We start from the raw sequence: 24,871 nt of genomic DNA, 5'->3' as shown, positions 1-24,871 counted from the left end.
CTTTGAATACAACATTGTTATGTCATGTGGTGAACTAAACATATTTAGAGTGTCTTTGGACGAAGGAATTTTAGAAGGGAATGTGATTTTGTAAGATAATTAAAATTCTTTTTGTTAACATAATTTGTTTAGATATTTATAGAAATCATTTTCAAAATCTCTTCTAATAAGATGAAAATTTTAAATTCCCTCCATCACAAAAGGAAAATATAAATATATCTTTTATTTTCTTTTATTGTATGCAAACTAAATTTTAAAATGAATGAAATTAAATTGATTCAATTTATTTACTTTGTATATTAAATTAATTTAATCGTAGTCACTTTTGAATTTGTGGTAAATCAATTATAATTTTGCTTCAAATTTCGCCAAACAAAATGATAGTTCCACTTTTGCTGATATAAACTGAACCTTTGGAATTAGGTTGGTCACTATCAATAAAACCTAGTTTGTACCATTCAGTCTTTTCACATGGTCCACCTGTTTTTTGTTTTGGGTTGTCTATATAGACTTTCTCCTTAATTAGATTGTGAGAGGTACCATGTTAAAAAGGGACCCCAAAAAAAAAAAAAAGCCTTGAAAATTATTCATTCCTGGCAGTAAGATAATTTTGTGATGATAAAAATCTCATCTTTCAGAAAAACAACCCTCTAACTTGTACTAATGTTTCTTCATATAAACATTAGCTTCCATCTAAGCTTAGAATGAAACAAAGCACTGGATAAGATTTTTTCATTCTTTATCACCTGAAATAATATTAAGGGGCAAAGAATGCCATTGCAGCCCTTAAATATTACACATCCAAAGCAATGTTAATTTACATCTGCCAAGATACATATATAATCCCTTTTCATCATCAACAAAATGGTTTCAAATAATCCCATATATGAAAATCTATAGATGAGTGCTGGATAATGGCTCCATTTACAAGCCAGCAATGCATATTTGCATCAAAATTTGGGTAAGGAGAAACAAAAATAGGGATCATATACAATGTAACAGAGGGATAAGATACCCTTTCTTCCATGCTACATAAAAAGTTTCATCCAAAATGTATGTCTATATATAGTTCCATTGCAAGTGGTGTCATTATCTAGCATAGGATGATTTTAATGATCAACACCCTCATCAAGACCTTTGGAACTAATCATCACGTTTGCATCAATTTGTTTGTCAAACTTCTTTCTCCTTCTGGCTTCGAATTCTTGGAATCCATCCATCTAGAATATTCATCAATGGTTCAAATTTACATTTAAATTGAACATTTATATTGACTTAATAGATGAAATACAGATGGGAAAGCAGAAGGTAAAACAAGAAGCAAAAGGAAACGTACCTGCTGAAATTGATCCATTGATATTGGATTGCCATGCAGTGATAAGTTCTGAAGAGCTTTACAGTCTTTCAATAAATTCGGCGGTATCTGTTTAGAAGTAAAGCAAAGAAAATCATCAAGACCTTTGCAATCACAGGAAATCAGTGTTGACCTTGAACAATTTGATATGTCAGTGTTGAACAGTAACATATAATGCAAGTAAAGAACATATAAGCAGACCAAAGCTTCGTATTTTGATTAGAGTATGCAGCTAATCTATGGTTTTACATTACAATCAGAAGTTTATCATAAATTGATAATTGAAATTTGGTGCCCATACACACAAAATAAATAACCCAGAGAGAATATGATATCATTCAATCAAGTTCAGCATTGCATCAGTAAAATTCTTCTTCTTCACATCACAAAATAATACCTGGTTCACATTATTGTTATCCAGGGAAAGTGACTTCAAGTGAGAGAGATTGCATACTGAAGCAGGAAGCTCTTCAATTTGATTATCTGAAATGTTCAAAATTAGCCAAGTCATTACAATATGAAGCCATTTAACAAAAAAAGCTGATGATGTTAACTGTTCCAAAAATCCAGATTAAATTATCATAGAAATTGTCCATCCCTAGAGAAGTCTTACAGTATATATATCACAGTCATTCTTCATCTGAAATTTTGACACTATCTTTAAGATTATAAATATAACAATAAACTAAACTCAATTTAGTAAGGTCAACAATCTTCCAAACCCAGTGAAATAAGACCAACACATTGATAAAATAACTCTTTGATCTCTTTGCATGACTGGCAAGGAAAAAATGGATGCGATGGGAAATACATGCAAAATCATGCATTATCATCCTCATCCGATGCATACACAAAGAAGTCAAGTCAAGTAGATACAAACCATTAGCTTGTATTTCTTCCAAAGAGTAGCAACTACCAACGGATTCTGGTAGAGACTGTAACTTGTTATTTGACACATTTAAAATCAACAGCTGCATTATCAAACATGCATGAAACTCTAAAGTTAAAAAATGGTACACATTTTATATCAAAATATCCTAAAATGTCAAAGAAAACACGATAACAGCAATTTCAACTAATTTATTATGAATACATCCTTATGATCCAAGTGCCATAGGAGTTTACAGCATAATATAATATCGAATGTAACAAAATAGCAAATATTAAAAAGAAATTAAGTCTATATCCAGAGAATCATGTACAGTTAGATGGAAAAAAGCTATAAGAATGACATAACACAATCTAAAATGTCTTACAGTGTAACTAACTTTGCATCATAGCTAATGTGTCCATGACATGGAGAAAAGTTACCAATTCAAAATGTCTATTAATAATAGGGTAATCCCAAACCATTCAACATCCCTTGATTATGCAGTGGTAACAAGCATATCCACATAAAGATGCATCATGAATGGAAACTCCAAATCTGAGAAGGAATAGAACAGTGAGATGGTATTTAGGTTCCATTAGGTATGATCACTTACATTTCTTAAACTGCCAATAGTTGCTGGCAAGGATGTTAACAAATTTTCAGAGATGGATAAGCGTTCAAGCCTTACCAACTGGCCCACTGGAAAAAGAATACACTGTCAGCTATAAATAAAATCTCAAAGAAAATGTTCCTTGAAATACATGTCATGGAAGAAAATAAGGCAAAATCATTTCTTTAAGAAAGTTATCTTATTGAATTAAAAAAGAGAATTACATTCATCAGGCAAGGAAGAAATTTGATTTCCATCAAGGTTCATGAGTTTTAGAGATTGGAGTTTCCCCAAATTCACTGGCAGTCTCTCAATTACATTCTCCGCCAATATCTGTGATGTTAGCCAACTTGATTATATAGCAGCTTTTGCAATCAATCTTTAATAATACCATACGGCTAGGTTTGTTGAAAAATTTAAAACAACCACTGTTAAAACACCAACAAGGAAGAAAAGAAAACAGAAGAGTTTAAACAAACTCAAAACTGACAAATTCTATCCTAATCTATAAGTAGACACTTCTAAAGGAACAACCGAACAACAAAAATTTGATAGAGTTTGCAGCAGCAAGGAAGCCTGCCAACCCTCAATCGGTTATGTGGCTCCTTGAAATTTTTTACAGGATTTAGAACTTCTTGTTCATCCCTTCTATTGAACGATGAAAAGACCAATGTCGATGTAAACAAGGAGGATTTGAATGCACATTGAGAAATTATTTGTCTTCCTAACTCACTAGCCTCACCTTTTTGAGAGAGAGAATTATCGTTTTTTCAAGCTATGCAACTTCAAGAAACAAGTAAACAACTGAACTCAAGTCAATGACAACTGGCTGGAATACTAATATTCACAAAAGGTGGTTACTTAGTATCAACATCCAAATCTATTGCACCCTATTTAATTTACAGCTCTACTGCTCTTTCATATTTCAACACAAATATATAATCCATAATCACATTTCCCAGTTGAAAAAGATTGTTCATGATAAGTTTCAAAGCTTCAGGCATAGAGTGAAATTCTTGTTTCTTACCAGGCGCTGCATATTAATTAATTTGCTTATTTCCATGGGAATGTCAACTGCAATGAAGGAAAATAATAGTGGAAGGAAATTTTCAGCGAAGTCAAAAAGATAAAATATATTTTAGATCAAGCGCTTCTTAATCAAAATGTGATGAGAAAGAAAATCGGAAGAAAGAGCACACACCTATTCGATTATGTGTTAAGTCAAGTGTGCGCACACTTCTGTCTAGATCAAGGATTTCGTCAGGAAACGTCTGTTTACCACGAGAGCCAAAAGGTCCAAGGTAAGTACGTATCATAAAAGCAAACAGTTATATATGTTAAGAGAATCATTTTTCTTTGGTCGTCTTCCCTCTCAAAATACATCTCAGTTAGGAACATCAGAAGGGGCCACTAAACTTGACAACATATCAATTAACACTAGAGGACAATATCATATTTTTTTCCCTTTTGCTCTAGAACAATACACCTTTATGTTTTGACCCACAATTCAGTGAACAAGAAATATCCTATCCCATGCATCAATCACCTCAATGTAGAACTGTTCATTGTATGCAACAGCTATAAATCTATAATTCTTGTTATTTGTACTCACTAATCATCAGAAACCACATAAAAGTCAGTCTCCTGTGCATTCCATCCGATGTTGGAGGGAAGCGAGTCAGTTCAGTATCCAAAACAAAGTGAGTACAGAAACCATTTCTCAGTTAATAAATTTTGAATTCAAGTTGTGTAACACAACAAAGAAATAATTATACAAAAGAAAAAAAAAGACTAAACCCTTTAATTGATCACAAATTCAATGCCAACCACTGAATTGATCCCTATTCAGAGTTTACAAAACATATTCTTCATAATCATATCAGTACTTAACTTCGGGATCAATACAACAAATTACAGTCAGCAACCTCGCACTTTTTTTTTTAAATCCTCTAAATTAACTCAACAAAGCACCAATTTAAGATTTCAGTGAAATCAAAATCGAAGAGTTAAAAAGAAAAAAAGAAAAGAAAAACAGTTACCTTCAATTTGGAGTCGCGGAGAGCAACAATGCCGGTGGATCGCCACCGCGCAGCTCTGGTGGCTTTGGTGTCAGCATTTTTACTCTGTATACACCCCATTCCACAATTCCCCAAAAAAATCTCTTTTTTTTGTCGTGCTGGGTTTTGGAGGTGCGAAGTGAAACGGTTAGGTTATTTACGACACAAATTCAAATAGAAATCAAGTGAGGCTCAGAAATTGATTTGACAAAGAAGACAGAGTAGGAAGAAGAAGAAGAAGAAAAGAGATTCAATAGTCAGAACCAAAAAGCGCGTTTTCTTTTTTATTATCACCTTTTTTTTATTTAATTTAATTAATTAACTAATTTTCTGATAATAACAATTTAGCACGTTGTATTGTATAGTTGTTGTGGTTTGGTTTGGTTGGTTATTACAGTTGTGTTAGCTGTTGACAGAGGGGCACTTTCGTAAATGGCAACTGCCACTTCTACAAAACAATTATTACATAGTATGAAATAAAATAAGTGTACACAAAAAAATCAATTACTAAACACGTTACTTATATAAAGTATAAAAATATTATATGTATACAAAAAAATATATACATTTATACATTTTGATTTTTTTAATTTAATAATTAAACTTGTAATAAATAATCAAATTATTTATAATAATATAATAAAAAAAATTAAAATACCAAATACGTATTTTGATATAAGATAATTTTTATGCATATATAATATAATTATATAAAATAATACACCTAAGATTTTTGACAAATGAATTGAGTGGAATTGGTGTCCAAATTCTACAATATGTTATTATTTATTAAATAATAAATTTAAAAAAATAGTAATTTTTATTAATGATAATAATACGAAATTAAATTTATGAGTAAATTTCTTTAAACTAAAAGTGCATGAAAATTTCATTCTTCGAATTTATGGGTTTTTAAGCTAAATCTTTAAGAGGTTTATTCAAATGTTAAAAATGAAAAAATGAAACCCTTTGTATTGATTTTTTTTGTTAAAAAATATTTTTAACTGAAATATATAAAAATAAAAAAAAATAAATATTCAACAATCTTTACTCAATGAAAAGATTGATAAGTAATAACTTTGCTATGTAAAACGGCACTAGAAACAAACTCAATTCAGTTTCTATTGCTATGAATTAAGCGTACAAACCGAATTTATTACATTAAGACCTTAATTAATTTCAATAGAAAGTTAGAAACAAACACAATAAGTTATTAAGCTTAATTAATTCACTCTTAAATTGCTTCCTTCAAACATATTATATTGTCTTCCTCAATTTGTTTGAACTGTATGTATGTATACATGCATGTATGTATGTTTATGTCGTGTAGTCCTATATTGTTGAACTTATTACTCCTTGTACTTAACATTGTTCACCAAAATTAAGAACGGAAATATTTGATAATCAAAGAAAATTAATTAAAAATTGTCATAATCCTAAACTTTAAATCTTAAATCCTAAATCCTAATTAAAGTAAATTCTGACTATTTTTTTTTTGTCTTCCTAGTATTACTGAATTAAGAACTTCTATAAAACAAAATACATAGTAGCAGGGCAATAAATAAATAAACGAATTCAACTTTGATATAGACTTGTTTTACCTCTGTCCACAAATAAAATTTTATAATGATATTATTTTTTTTTTAAATAGAGAGCAGTTGATAAATGTTATATTAAAATTTTAAAAATGATAAATATTTCACTGTTCAAAATTACATCATTTTTATATTCATATAACAGTAATAAAACATGCACCATTATAAATAACGAAATACATATACAACTCCGTTTTATTTCACACTATTTATTAGCGAAAAAACATATATGCCACCATTAACATTTCAAAGTTGAAATCCTTGAGTATCTAACTGTGACTCTACTCTTCTTCTTTTATCATAAATTGTGTATATATTATTATATAATATGAAATAGAAATGTACACAATATACAACTCTCATCAGTTTCACTTGTAAATATATCATGAAATAAATAAAATAATTGAACATTTCAAAGCATAAGAATTAACATCCACATTGACATTATGCACTCTTACATAATTAAATCCAGAAGTGCAAATGAACCACAGTGCTAAGTTTAATTTCTAATATAGTAGCATTTAACTTTATGGAATAGACTAAAAGCAAACAAAAAATTACTAATTTATTTCCATTTGTCTTAATAATGTTTCAAGGCTTATAACCCAATTGCCAATTGTCCCCTTTAATAAGGATCAAAATTTAACTACAAGCTTTATTTATCATATTCATAAACATAATATATAAAATATTAATACTATAATTGTTTCTAATAGTAGTGATTATTATTACTTAATTTCCTTCTTCAAAATATTCTTGTAGCCCCACCACACTCTCCATTCCTGCTCCATTGTTGTGTTTGTGTTTAAATTTGCTACAAGTTCCATATAATGCATATCAAGGACCCTTCTGATCATAAACTTTGTCTCTTAAAGGAAGCATATACATGAAGATAAATAGATAAAAATAATTAAATGTGCATGATAGTTATAGCTACCATATAATATATGCACCGAGGACTAAGTAATAATCAAGCATCATCAATTTTTATTGACCTTTGTCACCATCTCCACCAAATCCATCTCCTTCTTGATTATTCCATCACCCTCCATCATGGATTCCCCAATCTCTTGTTGCATATCATCACACTCAAAACCATTATTGTAATCAACATCCACAACATTAATAGTATTAGTATCCATAATAGGAGCACAAGGAATGTCATCAAGCAATGAATCAATGCTACACCCTCCTTCAAACAAATTCTCATCAAAACAAAAATCCGGCAATACCTCATTGAAATCATAACTCGGCACCAATCGATCCGACATAGAGAATTGACTATTGTTACCTATCGGCTGAGGTTGCGCCGCCGAAAGTGGTGGTGGTGCTTTGCTTGAGGCGGCCGAGCTAGTTTTGTTAGCATTGCCTCTAGGGTTAACAGATTTTCTCCTATAGTCCATTAGAGGATTCTTGTCCAAATTTAAACTCTTGATGTATTCTTGAAGGAGAGATGCTTTAGGGTACTTGGATCTACACTTCCTTTTTGAATATTGCCTTCTCTTGGTAGCATTCCAATGGTTCTTGATCGAGTTTTCAGTTCGTCCGGGCAATCTTTTCGCAATTTCCGCCCACTTGTTTCCTATCTCCACATGAGCTTCAATTAGGATCTTATCCTCATCTTCCGTCCATATATCTTTCTACAAGAAAAAAAAAATCGAATCAAATCGATAAACAACAAGACGATAAAAATGTTAAAAACATCTTTTAATACAGTATTTAGTCACACTTTAAAAGCGTAGCTTATAAAAAATAGTAACGATTTAAAGAGAATTCAAGAGAAAAATAGAATATATAATACTATGATATGAACTAAAATTGGTACTAACCTTAATGTTAGGTCTTAGATGATTATGCCATCGCTCTCTACATTGTTTTCCAATTCTCCCGGGCAGCATTTGAGCAATATGAGACCATTTCCTTAATCCATATTGTTCTACCAGCTGAATCAGTAAGCTTTATTTTGGTGCAGCAACATATACGCACGTTATTTTCTTAGACACAAAATTTGATTTTATTCATGCATGAAATAAAACTATGAATGAATTTTTTGTACCTATCTTCGCTTTCTGTCCATTGGCCCTTTACTATGTTAGACTTCTTTTGAAGTTTGTAGGTCTTCTTGGATGTTGGGTATAACTTATTGTTTTTGTTGACACCATTGACCCTTTTGTAATAACCCATTGTTGATATGGATGAGACTTCATCCGGCACAACGAGATTTGTAGGCTTGGTCTCTTGAAGAGGATAAAATGGTAAATAACCTTGGTTTCCAACTATGATATCCAATGGAGTACTTTGATTATTGTTATTAGTGAGGTTCAAATTACCAAAACCTCCTCCATTATATTGGAAATCCTCCATAACATGAACATTATTATTCTCCACAAAAGGCTTGCACTCATAGACATCAAAGGAATCAAGATTTGTTAGAGAAACTTGATGATTTGATGATGAGGAATTGCCATTCACATTCACTTGATGAAATTGATCAACATGGTGATGGAGATCATGGTAGAATCCATGGGATGAATTAGGGACTCCAAATGGAAGATCAATTTCCTTCATTGTTAGTGAATATTGCATTGTTTGTGATGCAAAAGTTTCTCTAAGGTTTGTTTGAAAATCCTTTGACAAAAGAAGTAATAGGAAATTAAGTGATGAGCATTACTCTGTTTCAAGTTTCAATCCAACTTGTTTATGTTACTTAATGGGGAACGTTACCATAATAATGAATTAATTGCATGGATATTGATTCACATCTTGATGGCTTAGTTTGTAACTTCAAACCTTAGGAATCTAGCATTATATTTTTATTTAATTTTCTTTTGTCAATGACTTAGTTTGTAACTTTCACTAGGATTTAACGGTGTTCAATTATGATATTTATTTATTGTTGATAGAGTTTATATGCTTATCTAGTGTAGAGTAATTTTATGAGAAATATTTTTAGAACAATATTCAATGACATTCTATCAATGTAAAGTAATGTAGAGTACAATTAAAAGCTTATGAATATCTATTTAACGTACTAATTATTACTAATTGCAAATTTAACTTTAATTTACTTCTTTCAAAGTATACCCTTCATTTAGAAGAATGAAGAATAAACAATAAGGACTAATTACTCCTAGTTGGATGGTTTGCAACAAGGGAACACCTTAACTCTTTTTATATTCACCAAATTAAGGTGCAACTTCTGCATACTGCTATTTTTTTTAATGATCTCGTTTAAATGTGAGATAATGTATCAAAATTTTAATTATATGTTAATATAATTAGCTAAGAAAATATGTTCTCGTACCAATTCAATGAATTCGTTCAAATTCGGATACAATCTAGTTGACCCATTTCTTTATTTTTAATTTTAAATTTTATTAAAAATAATTTGGAAATATGTAAAGGGTTGTCTCGTACTTTTTCTAATGTGAATATAATATATTAATTCATAGAACTAAATTTATATAATTATTTAATAAAATTATTCACATTCTTTATATATGAAAGCTTAGATAGTTTTTTTATTAATTAAATCGCATGTAACTTCTTATTAGATGCAATTTTATTCAAGCGAAAAATAGTTTCTGTTAATTGACCTATGTGAACATAAATAGTTTTAAATAATATAATTTACTAATATGTATGTAATAATCCTTTAATTTGTTCCCAAAGGTTTAAGGTAGCTTAATTGTTTGACTTGCGGTTATACTTTTGACTTAATGATTCATTTCTTTGACCAAGTTGACTTTTTTGTCCTAGTTATACACGTTTCATTGTTTGTCACTCTACATGCACATTGGTAAAGAAATTCAATGTATATTTTAATTTAGCTTTGATTTCACTTAATAGCTATTAGTTAACAAAAGGCAAAAAAAGAATTACTTGTTTAATTACCAAAAAAGAAAGGGATGTCTTCCTACTGAAAATGTAACCTTCCTTCAACTAACATTCTATGAACTATCCTTCTAAGCAAGTTTAGTATGCTATACATGAATTTTCAATATTATTGAATATTAAAAAAAACATAAATATTTAATGATAAACGATAAATATATGTTTCCATGGTACTATAACATGATATATCTAATACTTTTCCATTTTAAAATATGTGATAGAAAATTTAGACATATTAAAAGAATCAATGTATTTAAGTATATGAACTTTTTTTTTTTTGGTGACTCGTATATAAACATTTTGGAACGAAAGAAATATGATATTGATATTGATATATTTCATATTTAGGGAACATTTACCACATTAAAATGGTTACTCGTAGAACTTTTTCACGTGGACTTTACGATGAATAATTGTTGCCAACAATTATCGATATGAGCAATGCTAGGGGGCCAGCAATTTTTGGAATTGTTAGCCATCAACTAGCCATCAATGATGATTTGATAGTGTGAGATTTCATCTAATGACTCACCTTCCTCTGCTGGTTACATGCTGGCCAAAATTCAATAAAACTGCTGGTCCCTAGACTTTTCCTTATCGATATTGCCGGTAATGACAAATTACGGTTTCTAACAGCCACATGGTGGTGGTCACTACTACTCGCTAGAATCAACAATAATATATAATAAGATTGCAACAAAGTAATCTTTCAAAATATTAAAATACATTAATTTTAAAGCAACTTCCAAGGAACTTGACAAAATGCCTTTAAACATAAACTAAACAAAAAAATTGTTCTCAATAACACATAGAGAAGCTTTTATAAAGAAAAATATCTGGCCTAAGATGCCAAATACTCTAACATCAGCCAGTAACAAGTAACGAGTCTAATTCTACTTACCGAACAATAAATTGAAACGGTTAAACGCCAAGAGTAACAGGAAAGTTATACACTAAAAAATAAAATTCTTAATATTTTAATGGCACCAACAAAATCTTAACTGAAAATAGTTAAATCTGGTATAAATAAAAATATGCCCGTATGCAAAGGTATAATGTAAAAAAGTGACATTACTCTAACAGAAGAGCTTGCACTACGTCTATGTGTACCAAATCAACAGATTACATATATGCTTCATGTAAGCAAATATTACATTAAGAACACGCACATCTTCATGAGGTATTTGAGCAAAATTCAGAAGTTGATAATTTTTTTCATGTAGCAGAATCAATGGGCACTTACTCATAAATAGTGAAATCCACAAGGTAGCTAAGAGAGAAAAAAAAAAAGGTGAGGGATAAAGAGGTAATCCTCAAGTTCCCTATCTGACCTACAAATAAATTAGAGATGTAGCTATTTGGCTGCTGCTTTTTTTATGCAACGACAAAATTTTACCATTTGAAAATTAAGCTGTCTTGGCCTTTGGCTTAATCCTCTTCACCCTTGAGTATAGGAAAACTCCAGCAAGAGCTACAGCAGTTCCTGTAGAAAGAACATAAAAATCTCAGCAAATGATAGCAGGGATACAATATAATTATTAAAACTTCAAACATCTCTTCAACTGTTTTCCAGTTGGAAGTGGGAAGAAGTTTTACCGAAAGCGTTCACAGGAGAGACAGGTGTTTGGAAGAAGATGACAGAGCTAACAATAACCACAACCCTCTTCACACAGTTGCCAACAGAGTGAGTAACAGGTGATACTCTCTGCAATATCATGTAAGAAACCTGCATAGCAATTCACAGAAAACCATCAGTACCTATTATTAAGAAATGCAGAGTCTTTTAGCCATTCATCTTTATAGGATAAAACAAGTCATTTTCTAAATAAATTTAAATGTTCAACTTCAACAGCCCAATGATGTAAGGGCATAGACATAAAATATCTCACAGCATAGTGGTCATACAGTCACTCAACTTCTGTAACATTTTTAAACATCTCACATAAAACGGATTTGCTTGGATATGTAACATTCACTTAGGTTTAATTTAGCATTCAAAATTTTTTGAATAGCCAATCATCCCAGTGTTGGACTGGGGTTTGATGTTGATGTCAGAGATTCAATGCTCCACTAGGCCACAATATAGCCCCACATTTAACAAGTGCTTGAACCGAAAGCATATAAATCAACTCACTTGCTGATATGCATGGAAACAGAGTGCAGCAAGTACAGATCTAATGTACACTTGTCTCACATTTAAACCCTGTCAAGAAAGATGATGTAACAACGGATTAGCATTCTCGACACCATTATGTCTTTTGATTGTGGCAATGTGGATATGACAAAAGCTATGCTAACATCAAGATACTCACAGCAGATTGCAGGTAAGTAGGGGTAAATTTGACACCCTCCATGACGAAAGCCACAGGTGCTAACAAGAAGAAGGACATGATCGTTATAATAGAGAAGAGGGTTATGTTATCCATAGAATCCTGAGAAGAACAAAAATGCATGTTATTTTCTGCTTTCTAAATGCGAAATAACATTTATAAAATGCATTCTGAATTGTATCGATTGACGTAAACAATAACACATATCCAAAACTTTTGGAAGTGTTCCTGCATTAAAATACCTCTTTCTTAACCATGACTTTTTTGCTAAGAACATTACGAGATTGATTCAACACGTTGGAAGCCATTGCACTCCAAAATCCAGCCCTATCCAATATTCCACCATGTTAGAATTCTAATGATCAAATCCTTTTTTAATGCATGATATCTCTTCCCACTCCTCTTCCAGAAGACCAGAAGTAATAAGACACAGAGGAGATCTTACCAATTGAAAGAGGCCTCAGTCACAGATGCCAATGCAACACCACCAACAATAGGCACAAGGGAACCAACCACCCATGGTGTAGGCATCTACAAGAAAGTTAAATGATGGATTAAAATTGGAAATCATCAATTTACAATTTCTTGGATGTCTAAGGACTATTTCTTCAAGAAACTGCTTCAACTGTCTATTGTCTCTAACTACAGGTAACCTTTTAAAATTCACTTTTACAGTAATTGCAATGGAAAAGTATAGGTAGACAATGAGAATACTAAACAATGTGAACAATGGATATGTTGGATGTTCAATTCAATAGGTGTGTAGATGATTATGTTCACTATTTTTAATTGGATGGTTATTTCTTTTGATTTGATTTACTCATGCACAGTTAACAATGGCAGGATCTTCAATTCACTAGTGTGCAGATGGTTATCCTAATATTAAGGTTTAGGAGGTAATTTCGGGTGGAGTGTTTTTATTACTTTATTAGGTCAATTATAAAGCCCATTGTTCACATTGTTTACAAAAGTCATTGTCTACCTAGCAAAACCCAATTGCAATAGGCACTGCGAGGTTGTACGAAAATATAGTATTCTAACCTCTCCAAGGAACATTGCGGAAAAGACCACTGAAAAGAAAGGCTCCATGGCTTTGATTGTGTGTGTGAACGACACAGCCACCTTTCCAAGACTCATATTGGTGAAAAGATTTCCGAAAGTATGCACGAGAGCCAGTGGCAGTATTGCTGCAAGCTGCCAAAAGATTCTCAGTCAGTCAACAATGCAGAACACAGAATATACAATAATTCATCAACCACCACCAGAATACCTGAGCACCAGTGATCTTCGGTCTCTTGTACAGATTCAAACCCCACATAAACGACACAAGGACAGTTCCAACAGCAAATTGAACAAGGGTCACAGTCACCGGAAATTGATACACCTTCAAGACCTGTAAATAACCATATATTTATATTATTTTTTTTTCAAAAAACGATCAAGCTAAATTCAAATCCAAATTATCAGGAAAATGAGAAATGACAATAACCTTCAGAACCTCAACAACAGAGAAAAACAATCCAAATTCCAGCACAACACTACAATCACAATTTGATAATTTCACATAGATCTATAAACTATAATTCAAAATTGAATTGCTAGCACATAGTAAGAGCCTTCACAACAAAATCAAACATTCGCACAAACTACGATTATCAATTCAGCTCAAACATGAGGCAAACATTTACGTTCAGATCAAATTACATACATCCACTTCCACAAAATTCCACTCAATTTTTCTCATACACGTTGAAATTAAAAAAAAAAAAACAAAAAAACAAAAAATCGAATCACCTGCTTATTGTAGATATTGAAGTAGATGTTGAATAGGTACCAGAGGCCGAAGAGGGAGCCAAGCTCAAGAGTCTTGAGCAAGCCGCCGGAGGCAGCGGCGTCTCCGCTGGCGCTTTCGGGAACGGAGGCGGCTCTTGCCTCGAAGCGAGCGCGGGCGTCGAGATCGGAATCGCGCGGGCGGAACTTAAAGGAGGAAGAAGAAGAATGAAGCCAGGATCGGCGCGTGAAGGAAGAAGAGGTTGCATTGGAGGTAACGGGATCGGATTTGGAAGCAGAGAGACGCAATGGATGGAAAGAGAGGGAAGCGGAGCGAGGCGCGTGGGGAGTGCGGAGAGGGAGGGAGGGAGAGAGAGTGAAAGCCACGCTCTGCATTTTTGTAGTAAGGAGATCTGAGGCGAGAAATGAAATCTGAGAGGGAAGAGAAGGTAGTTATAGAAATAGAATAGTTAGAGAGGGTTGTGAAGAGAGAGAAGAGAACTTCGGAGTTTCCGCCAGCAGCAAAGCAAGGCTTCGAGGTTGGTGGGAAAGTAAGGGTAGTCGTAGTAGTAGTGAATGACAGAACGGGGGAGGAGGTTTTTCTTTTCATTTTGATTTCTTTTATTTATTTATTTATTAAAACGGTAGATACTTTCAAGTTTCACCAAGATCCAAGTATCCAACACATGAATGAAACCGAATTTTCTTTTTCTTTTTTCTTTTTCATTTTTTTTAATATTCAAAATTATTTACGTATCACTTCCAAAAAAAACAAACATAAGTTAAATTGACATTTGACGATTTTTCAAGTACAAATGTTTTTTATAAAAATGATTGTTTAGAGTTTAGATATTTATTGATATATGAATATTTGTATATAGATAAAGTTGATAGTTAAAAACATGAAATTATAATTGTTTCGGTCCAATTCAGCTGATCTAACGCCCCGACCTGGCCAGCCGACTCAACGGGTGCGCAACACACCGAACTAGAAAAAAATTCAAGACACTTTTTTCTTTGCTACGTGATACAGGACCGCTGGAGAAGGAAGCTTTTTGGAAGGCGAGTCTCATTTTGTAGGACATGTCCTAAACACAGATTATATAAAGGGAGGGCCCTACTCCCCTCCCCAGGTAAGTCACCATACTCTCACCTTTACTGCCACCTTGTACAGATTCTGACTTGAACGTCAGAGTCTTTTTTACAGGTGGCTCCTCCTTCACCACTCAACAACCCGGGAGATCGTGAAGCTCCATTCTTCTCCCTCTCCAGCTCATAAGGTCCAATCACGCACAAGCAACTCGGATCCAGGTCTCCAATCTTCTTCTCATACACTGTACATTCGACCAGTTCAGTATCCGACAAACCGAACAATAATTTAGTCAAATCTATTAAATTATCTCACGGTTTTTAGTTATTAATTTTACGTAAAAATAATTTCATATAAGTCTCTATCTAATTGATATGTATTATATTAAATAATTTAATTTAAATATGTTAAATTATTTATTAATTTTTTATTATTGTTTTTTATATAAAAAAATGTGAATAATTATTAGATCTTTTTTAAGATATATTTCAAAATTTTATCACCTGTTAGGTAACCTTAATTCTTTTCATCATTATTATCAAATTGTATTATTAGGGATTAATTAATTTAATTTATAATTTAAAATATAGAATTCAGAATTTACAGTAAACAAATTAAGGATTGTACTAAAAAAATTTTCATATAATCTTATTATATTGCAAATTGAAATACATCACGCTAGGTAACAAGAAAAATAAAAACGCATTTTAATATTATTCAAGTTGGTTAGGTGATAATATGTGATATGTCAATAAAGAAGTAAAATATTGTCGCTTAATTACAAATATAAATTTTCAATTTAAGAAGATTTTGTTGTGTATGTATTGAGAGTTTGAGAGTAAAATTTTTAAAATAAATGTTGCATTATTAAGTTGAAAATAGCAATATCCAATCCCCATAAGTAATCTCAAATTTAGTATATGAAAATGAAAATTGAAAACAAAAATTCCTTCAAACAAAATAATAAACTTCCTAATGGCATAGTTGATAATTGAAGAACTACTTTGGTGGGGGTTGGTGGCGTGTGAGAAAGTAGGTATGAAATATGATGAGGGAAAAAAAAAAGAGGGGGTCTTCTATCTTTTTATCCTTTTATTTTTCTTTTTTCCTTAAAACGGAGAGATACTTTTAAGTTTTAACTTTTAACACGATCCAATGTAAGGTGCAATGTGTGAGAGTTGTCCTCAAGAAAAAAAAAAAAAGGAGAAAATGAAAATATTTCCCTAAGATGACATTGGAAGCTAATTTTTTTTGAAATTTGTGGTATATTTTAAAGTTATACCATAGTTTCACCTATATCTAAAAAAGTTAAATGTACATTGGATTGTCCAATAATAAAAATGTATTAAAAGAGACAATCACAATTTTATAAGCCAAATTAATATATAGTTCGCATAATTGTGCACAAAAAAAAAATTCAATCATATAATTTTGTTCAAACATCTACTCTATTATCTTTGCACTTTAGAATTTAGGTTTGTAATATGAAGCTAAAGAAAAGATTGAGAAATTTTTCATAAAAGAATATTCTCGTGTAGATATTTTATTCGGCGACCGAGAGGGATGTGGAAAGAGATTGAAGTTTAGGTACAGCAGTCCAAGTTAGGATACATCTTGGTACACATCAATCTTTTCCCCTTTTCGGCGCTCACCAAAAATATTTATAGATAGTAGCTAAAACTTTTTTTTATTAAAAACCAAACTATGGCAATATATGAACAGAAGGTTGAACAAATCACATTGTTTTTGGCAATTTGTCTCTTCGCATTATGGCCATTATTTATTTTAACAATGAGAAATGAGACAAGGTTTTGTTGGAAAATAAATTAAATTATTAAATTGAGAGAAAGATATCAGGATGAGCAAATATGAATAGTTATTTCTTTGTCCAATTTTATCTCATAATTTAAAGGTTCAACTTTTATAACTTGATACTTACATATTTAGTTATCTTTGTCTCAGAACTTAAAAACTTTGGTCCTTCCGTTTTCTGCCTTTTTTCATGCATAATTATTTGATTTTAAAATTACTTAAATTTGATAAAGTAAATATATAGCAAGAAATCCAACTTTATAACATCGACTCAAAAGAAAAAAAAAAAACAGAATCAACTTTATAAATTAAACAATGCCTTTATGCCATATCCTATATCATGTTTACGGTAAAACCGTTTACATATAAATCTCTTGTATAAATCTCCTTTAATCACCTTGTATATGGTTACTTTTGGATTCATTGAGAAAAAAGAAATTAATAAAATCCATTCCCTTACTCCAACCTATTGATAATTGATAATGTCTGTTAAAACCAAGTGAAACAATAAAATGAAAAAAGCTCGGAGGAAACATCTGGGAATAGAAGACCAAAAAGGAAGTGTATCCTAACCTATGAAAATGAAATAAAATTACCTGATTTTTATAGAAAAGAAATTTTAGTAGGATATACAAAAGAGAATGAGCAATCCTTATATGGATCCATTAAAACATTATAATGCTTTTATCCTCTTGTATTCCCTTTCACAAAACTATACACTAGCCTTATATTTGAATGGTTATAAGATCAAGAAAATATTAAACATCTACAAAATTGTTACAGCAATGACCAACATAGATCTCAAGCTAAGTACTACATAAAATATTATTTTATTATTGAAACTAAGCACCAGAACGGATTAACAGTCGCAAGACTTCTTAAAGGGGGGAAACAGACAGATAGATCTATAAACTTCAATAACTTACAGTTTTAATGGCTACATAGTATACAAAACTTACCCAGTCAAATAGATCGGAAAGGGTATTATCATAAAACAATAACCTTACTGCAAGAATTCTCTTGGATCAGTAACATAACCAGTCAATGCAGATGCCGCAGCTGTATATGGAGAAGCCAGATATATCTGGCCTTCCTTGTGTCCCATTCGGCCCGGGAAGTTCCTATTTGTAGTTGAAACACAAACCTGCACAATCAGCCAAAAATGGTGATTCAGATTTCAATCTCATTATCTATCAAGAAAGCATATAAATGTTGGCAACCATGTGGTAGAGGAGCAAGGTCCGGGGGAAGGCCAATCCATTTCAAACTAAGTGTTATGCTTTGAAATATTCGTACATCGAAGAATCGATTTAGATGGATACAGTTATATGTAGATACATTGATTTTTCGATGTACAAATTCAATCCAAGTGATATTTATATTGAAATAGAGAAAATAAATAATAACCCGCTACTTATTTCAGTTCACAGAATCACACGTCCCTATATTCTGTAATCTGTATAAATAAAGGAACTACCAAGACACAATAACTCTAGTATAGTATTATGAGGAATTTGAGTTGCTCTAATATAATACTATCCCAAACAAATGCATGGAAACTTGCCTGAGGTTCATTCAAGCGTGCATAAGTATCCTTTGGGCCACCCAAACAAGCACCACAACTAGGACTAGCAGGTGTGTCACATCCAGCTTCTTCAAATATCTGGGAGCAAGTCTTACCACCAGCTCCAGGTACTGGGATGCTATATAAGTCCATCCAAACCTGAAATATTTGATTAATTATTGTAAATCATCTTAACTAGAATTAGGTGGAACTAACTCAACTTTGAAAGCTAGCTCGAGGCAATACGGGACTCTAACATCTCTGATACAAAGAAACATGAAAAAAAAAATCCAAACCTTCTGTGTTGCCGGCACAAGAAATGTGGGTACTTTAACTTTTTTACCCTGCAGATGCAGATACCAAGCTTTTCATCAGCAGAAATAATTTTAAAGTCCCAAGGCACATTAACACAAATGGCATAAAAAAAAGCATATCTATGACAAAATACCATACAGAAAAAAGAAATGTAGCAAATAGGCTCAAACATTTTAAGACAGAGATTGGTCATACAATACTAACAAATCATATGTTGTAGTATATGTAATTTAGCATTGTACATACAACATCACCACCACCAAAACCCTATCCCACTAGGTGGGATCGGCTATATGGATCAAACGATGACATTTAGCCTTGTACATAAATAGAGTTATTCGTCCATAAGACACATCAATCAGAAGTCAGCAATATTTAGAATTTATATACGGAATATAAAAATACAATGCTTTACCGAAGCTAGAAAAACTTTTGCTGCAGCCATGAAATCCTCTGTTTTTCCACCCGTGCAAGATCCTATGTATACTCTGTCAATTTTCACGTCCTTGCACTCTCTAGCCAAAGCACGGTTATCCGGAGAATGAGGCTGCAACAACCATAGGCATCATATTAGCTTGTGGACGTAGGAGAAGCATTATACCAAAGATAAAGGAACATTCTCACTGAAAACACAATCAACGGGCTAACCTTGGCTACCAATGGCTCCAACTTTGAGACATCAAATCTATATTCAGAAAGAAATCTGAATGCAAACACATAAAACAGGTTAAAATGGATTAACATTGTAGTGGATACTAATATACCTGTAATGTAAATTTAAATAGAATAGACATATTTTCTTCATATAATCCCCTAGATTGACATGCTATGCCAATAACTATTATGAGAGGAAAAGAACAAAATGATTAGAAAATTATGACTACCTTGCTTGCTGATCACTATAAACTGGTTGATATGGCACGGATGTCTTATCCTGAACAAGAACAGGAAAGGAAAATGAAGTCACTGCTGGCCAAACAAGAGCATGATATCAAAAGGAAAATCATCATTCATGGGGAACCCCACATAAATGCATCACACTAAACCTTCATGCAATGACCATAATAAAATGAAAAAGGGAAACATCATACCATCAGAATTAATCAAGACAATCTACAGAAGGGGAAAAAATACAGCACGCTCTGACCATTCAAGGGTCAAGATAGGAAAGTAAACATAGTGTTAACATAATTTTTTATTACACAAAACATTCAGAGAAAATCTAGACATACAAGCAAAGTGAGATATATGCATATAACTTAAGAGGTGGGACATAAATTTCACTGCGTCTGCTCAAATTGCACAAACCTCGAGATATTTATATGTAGTGCTATCAGCAGGAACAACGCCATTCTTTCCTCCAGCTTCAACAACCATATTGCACAATGTCATCCTTTCCTCCATCTACCAACATGAACAAACCGAAACAACACGTGATAAATCAATAAAAACAAAACATTATTCAGATTGAAGCAACATTTAGAGTCACATAATAGCATAGCATCTTGCAGAATAAACTCACATTTAAACTTTCAACAGTTGTGCCAACAAACTCCATAGCTTTATATGTTGCACCAGCCATAGTTATTTCACCAATTATCTGCAAGGTAAACCATTCAATCATGTCATTTCGTATCAGCTACATGCAATCAAGGTAATTAGACACCTTATGAATGCAACATGTGTATAAGTATAAAATATCCAACAAATATGGAAGTATGGGATCAAGGTTACTTACTTGCAGAATCAGATCCTTTGCAAGTAAATAACTGGGCATTTCTCCATCCATAACAAATCTTAGAGTTGGAGGCACCTGCATTTAAGTAAGGTATATATATATACACACTATTAATAAAGAAAACAGAACAGTGCTAAATGCAAACACCTAGAAACTTGGAAGGTTTAGAGATCCAGTCTAAAGATAACAGACTGACAAGAGTGAGAAACAGAGAAAATAATAATGCTATGAAGCATGAACCACAAATAGTTTAGAGTATGATGATATGTGTGGGGTGAGAACACTGAACAGGTGCAACAAGATAGGCACAACAAAGGGAAGGGTAAAGATGTGAAAAGTAGCACTAAAAACATTTATGTTCTAGTAGAATAAAATATTGCCACTGAGTTGAGCTGCTCTGGTAAAATCAAACACAAAATGGTCATTCTTAAAAATGTAAAAGACATCAGTGAAACCATAAGTTACCTTGAGGAGAAGCTTCCCTGTTCCCAACACAAAACCTGCATCAGTATTCCCAATCCCCGTAGCGAATTGACCAAATGCTCCAGCAGTACAAGTGTGAGAATCAGTGCCTAAAAGAACCTGCAATAGAACGAGATTAGCCAAAAAGTAGGTAGTGGAATCCTTCAGATAGTCCTTCACTAGCCTTAAATTTAACTTGTTGAAATACTCTTACCTCTCCAGGCCTACAATGACCTTCCTGAGCAAGAGCAACATGGCAAACACCTTTGTAGTCTGGATTTGCCTACATAGTCATAATCCCACATTCAATGTCCTTGGGTATCATCTACTCACAATGATCTTCTAAGAACGAAACAATTGAATCAATATTGAAGAAATCATATCATGCATACCTTAAAATTACTAAGATCCTTAATATCGTAAAAGTACTTGATATTCTGCTCTTGGCAGAAATCTCTTAGTATGTCAACATTGCGATTGGCTCTTTCATCACTGGTGAAGATATAGTGATCAGGTATTATCACAAGCTTTTCACGGTCCCAAACCTTCAATTAGAATAATGCAGTCAGCAAAAGTGCATCTAAGGAGAATAACTACCAAGTAATCCAATCAAGATAACAATCCTTAAATGAACCACATAAGTACTCAACCAAGAGCACTTCCCAAGAAGAAAAATTATCTTGCCATATCCATTATAACTAATTTGTATACTACTAGCACCACTCGCATGACTTCTAAATTGACAAACAGAAACCACAACTAGATATTACTAATTTGTCCTCAAACATTGTCGCAACTCATCCATCTCCAAATTACCAAAAATTCATCTATATCCATATAATAATAATAATAATTATTCTAGTTACATGGAAAACAATCACACACATCAATCCCAATTCACGTTTGCATCCATCAAATGCAAGAGTAAGGCATTGAACATAGGGCAACCGAACCAATGAATTACCTTAGCATCCTCGCCAAATTCCCTCTTGAAAATACCAATAGAACCAGGGCCACAAACATCATGAGTCATCAAAATATCAACATTAACCCAAACATTATCCCCAGGGGTCAAATAGGGTTTCTCAGAAGCTCTAGCCAATATCTTCTCGGTCATCGTCATCGCCGTCTTCACCTAAATCAACAAACCACAGCCATCAACAAAACATTCATTACAAACACCGCAAAAACAAAACCAAGACGAAATTAAGAAGAAACAGAAGCAAAACGGAACTGATCCAGTGGTAGAAGGCTGGCGTTGAGATCAGTGGCGGAACCAGAAATTTTATAAGAGGGGGGCCAATTAAATATAAAATATAACAAAAAATTAACAAAATATGATTTGTAGCATATATATCAAAAAAGTAATTATATTATATAAAAGTCAATGTTCAACTACATACTAAAACTTTATGGTCCAAACTTTATGTATGCTCTACGAATTTCATCTTGTTGATTGATAGGATAATTCCAAATTTGCGGACGCTTTCCGGGATCACGCATCAATGTATCAATATTAACTTGATCTATTTCAGTCCTTGCTATTTTGGAAGCAGGGGGTTGAATATCTTGCTCAACAAGTTGTGTCACAGGTTGTTCAATAATATTTTGAACATTACTCAAAGAATCTGAAGCTGAATTTTGTTCATCATATATTCTCTCTTTTCTCTTGAAAAATGAGTGAATTGTTTTCATCTTTGACATTTTTAACTTAACTTGAACTATCTAACAAAAAAAAAAACAAAAATAATTGCATATATATTATTTTCTTAAAAAAAATATTAAACCTATTGAGCAATAACAAATAATTTTAGAAACACAAATATATAATAACCAAAAATAAAGTTATTGATTTACCTGATTATTTTTTGTTCCAAGTCTCACAAAAAAATAATTCTATTGAGTTTTGTCCTCACTTCAATCTTTGAACACTGTCCATTATAAAAAAAAATAAATTAATTATTTTAAATAAATAATGTAAATAATACTTGACATTGTCATTAACTTAAAAAAAATTGAAATATACCTCTTTGAATCTTTGTTGTGCATTCAATGGTTAATATTTTGTTGTTCACTTCTCTTCAATGGTTTTTCTTCATATGTCTTGTTTTGGTATGGAAAGAAAATTAAAATGAGAAGAGTAGAAGACCAAAAGTTTGGGAATCACTAAAAGAGAGAGAAAAGTGACGCTATGCCTATGATAGTTTGAAATAAATATTTGAAAAATGTACTAGGGTTACTTTAATTAATAGTATGGGCTTGGGCTAGTATAATAGAACCATTTTTATTAATTATTAGAATGAGCTATTTGTTAACAAGAACAACAATAATTCAAATATCCAATACATAGTGCAGTTTTTAGTTATTTTAATTTATAAAATTTTGTAACTTATATTTTTTTTAATATTATATATAAAAAAATTTAATATTATTAATTATTACTATTTACTATTTTTTTAAAAAAAATTTGGGGGGACCATGGCCACCTTAGGTCCCCCCGTGGATCCGCCACTGGTTGAGATTGCTGTGGTGCTGCAACGGAGCAGCAAATTCTCCTGAAACCGGTTTTCTGGCATCGCTGAGAAGAAATGGAAGACGTGGAAGTCAAAGCAGAGAGACCGACATCTTTCTGAGAGAAAAAGGAAAAAAGAGAGCGTTAATTGTTGGGGAAAAAATTAAGGAGAAATTGAGAAGGAAAGAAGGAGCTACCTTAGAGTGAAGAATGGATGTGGATGATGGCGCAAGGAAGGAAGAAGAAGAAGCCATTGATGTTGGAAGCTGCGATTGGAGTAGCGGTGTTCCAAGTCTCTTTAACGAAGAGCCGCCACACGTTTCTCCCTTTCTCTTCTTCCACGTTCTTCACTCGACCAAAGTTTTCTTTACAAGGCTATCAAAATTCAGCTAAGTAAAGAAATGGATAAAAATATTTTACATGATTCATTAAATTTTCTAATGAAATAATGATTTTAAACGGCTAAAAAATTAGTTCCCAAAAAAGGCTAAAAATTTTAGATAAGGGAGTAAGATGAATGATATATTTTAATATAATAATTTTTAGTGTTTAAAAAATTTGAAATATATGAATCATACTGTTTGATTTATATTTAAAAAATTAAAAAAATTTAGAATACACAAATCGAACACAAAAATCGGATAATCTGATTTTTATTTTTTAAATTAAATCATTCTACATTATAAAAAAATACTACAACAAATTATAATTTAAAAAAATTTATTATTAATCCAATACTAAAAATAAAAATGTGATTTTAAACTTATATTATTTATTTTATTTATTAGATTATTTATTTTTTAATTATATATATTTTTAAATATATTTAATATTGTTTATACTTTAGCCAAATTTAAAGTCAGGCCTAATAAAAATAAAAGATCCACCTTTATAGGT

The 24,871-nt window shown here is 32.0% G+C and overlaps 4 protein-coding genes across 5 annotated transcripts; all 4 read right to left on the bottom strand.

The window, feature by feature from the left end:
- Nucleotides 1-705: 705 nt before the first annotated feature.
- Nucleotides 706-5,269, bottom strand: LOC112708190 (plant intracellular Ras-group-related LRR protein 7). Its single transcript, XM_025760362.3, has 9 exons — nt 4,875-5,269; nt 4,037-4,106; nt 3,863-3,909; nt 3,060-3,168; nt 2,839-2,924; nt 2,235-2,325; nt 1,752-1,837; nt 1,337-1,423; nt 706-1,220 (listed from the first exon to the last, which is right to left on the bottom strand). Exons 1-9 carry the CDS (start codon nt 4,971-4,973, stop codon nt 1,110-1,112), a joined length of 786 nt encoding a protein of 261 aa, XP_025616147.1. The 5' UTR covers nt 4,974-5,269; the 3' UTR covers nt 706-1,109.
- Nucleotides 5,270-7,467: 2,198 nt separating this feature from the next.
- Nucleotides 7,468-9,342, bottom strand: LOC112705494 (transcription factor MYB98-like). The gene is made up of 3 exons (XM_025756318.2): nt 8,544-9,342; nt 8,317-8,443; nt 7,468-8,127 (listed from the first exon to the last, which is right to left on the bottom strand). The coding sequence occupies exons 1-3, from the start codon at nt 9,071-9,073 to the stop codon at nt 7,468-7,470; spliced, it is 1,317 nt and encodes a 438-aa protein (XP_025612103.2). The 5' UTR covers nt 9,074-9,342.
- Nucleotides 9,343-11,378: 2,036 nt separating this feature from the next.
- LOC112708189 (phosphoenolpyruvate/phosphate translocator 1, chloroplastic) lies at nt 11,379-15,262 on the bottom strand. The gene is made up of 9 exons (XM_025760361.3): nt 14,506-15,262; nt 13,982-14,104; nt 13,753-13,905; nt 13,157-13,242; nt 12,954-13,038; nt 12,694-12,813; nt 12,516-12,584; nt 11,978-12,107; nt 11,379-11,864 (listed from the first exon to the last, which is right to left on the bottom strand). The coding sequence occupies exons 1-9, from the start codon at nt 14,875-14,877 to the stop codon at nt 11,788-11,790; spliced, it is 1,215 nt and encodes a 404-aa protein (XP_025616146.1). The 5' UTR covers nt 14,878-15,262; the 3' UTR covers nt 11,379-11,787.
- Nucleotides 15,263-18,194: 2,932 nt separating this feature from the next.
- LOC112708188 (3-isopropylmalate dehydratase large subunit, chloroplastic) lies at nt 18,195-24,506 on the bottom strand. 2 transcript variants are annotated; one of them, XM_072201609.1, is made up of 16 exons: nt 24,172-24,506; nt 23,985-24,091; nt 22,697-22,727; nt 22,427-22,597; nt 21,855-22,007; nt 21,677-21,745; nt 21,466-21,582; nt 21,001-21,075; nt 20,785-20,862; nt 20,571-20,666; nt 20,147-20,196; nt 19,911-19,965; nt 19,678-19,809; nt 19,244-19,291; nt 18,948-19,106; nt 18,195-18,527 (listed from the first exon to the last, which is right to left on the bottom strand). In XM_072201609.1, the coding sequence occupies exons 1-16, from the start codon at nt 24,226-24,228 to the stop codon at nt 18,387-18,389; spliced, it is 1,539 nt and encodes a 512-aa protein (XP_072057710.1). In that variant the 5' UTR covers nt 24,229-24,506; the 3' UTR covers nt 18,195-18,386. The 2 variants fall into 2 exon arrangements, with proteins under 2 accessions (XP_072057710.1, XP_072057711.1); XM_072201610.1 differs by lacking the exons at nt 22,697-22,727; nt 23,985-24,091; nt 24,172-24,506 and adding exons at nt 23,320-23,393; nt 23,489-23,949.
- Nucleotides 24,507-24,871: the final 365 nt, after the last annotated feature.

This window comes from Arachis hypogaea, chromosome 8 (assembly GCF_003086295.3).
Source record: "Arachis hypogaea cultivar Tifrunner chromosome 8, arahy.Tifrunner.gnm2.J5K5, whole genome shotgun sequence".
Taxonomy (NCBI): domain Eukaryota; kingdom Viridiplantae; phylum Streptophyta; class Magnoliopsida; order Fabales; family Fabaceae; genus Arachis; species Arachis hypogaea.
This window is presented reverse-complemented; position numbering and strand designations above follow the sequence as displayed.

Excerpts from the sequence above, each read along its gene's own strand:
- LOC112708190 (XM_025760362.3), bottom strand. The coding sequence starts at position 4,973 with ATGGGGTGTATACAGAGTAAAAATGCTGACACCAAAGCCACCAGAGCT. Across the intron at positions 3,169-3,862 it reads TAATTAATATGCAGCGCCTG|ATATTGGCGGAGAATGTAAT; the intron begins GTAAGAAACAAG and ends CTAACATCACAG. Across the intron at positions 1,221-1,336 it reads CAATGGATCAATTTCAGCAG|ATGGATGGATTCCAAGAATT; the intron begins GTACGTTTCCTT and ends TGAATATTCTAG.
- LOC112705494 (XM_025756318.2), bottom strand. The coding sequence starts at position 9,073 with ATGCAATATTCACTAACAATGAAGGAAATTGATCTTCCATTTGGAGTC. Across the intron at positions 8,444-8,543 it reads TGGACAGAAAGCGAAGATAG|CTTACTGATTCAGCTGGTAG; the intron begins GTACAAAAAATT and ends ACCAAAATAAAG. Across the intron at positions 8,128-8,316 it reads ATCTAAGACCTAACATTAAG|AAAGATATATGGACGGAAGA; the intron begins GTTAGTACCAAT and ends TTTTTCTTGTAG.
- LOC112708189 (XM_025760361.3), bottom strand. The coding sequence starts at position 14,877 with ATGCAGAGCGTGGCTTTCACTCTCTCTCCCTCCCTCCCTCTCCGCACT. Across the intron at positions 13,906-13,981 it reads CGAAGATCACTGGTGCTCAG|CTTGCAGCAATACTGCCACT; the intron begins GTATTCTGGTGG and ends ATCTTTTGGCAG. Across the intron at positions 13,243-13,752 it reads CCGCAATGTTCCTTGGAGAG|ATGCCTACACCATGGGTGGT; the intron begins GTTAGAATACTA and ends ACTTTCTTGTAG.
- LOC112708188 (XM_072201609.1), bottom strand. The coding sequence starts at position 24,228 with ATGGCTTCTTCTTCTTCCTTCCTTGCGCCATCATCCACATCCATTCTT. Across the intron at positions 21,583-21,676 it reads GTCATTGTAGGCCTGGAGAG|GTTCTTTTAGGCACTGATTC; the intron begins GTAAGAGTATTT and ends GTTCTATTGCAG. Across the intron at positions 19,810-19,910 it reads TGGAGCCATTGGTAGCCAAG|CCTCATTCTCCGGATAACCG; the intron begins GTTAGCCCGTTG and ends TGGTTGTTGCAG.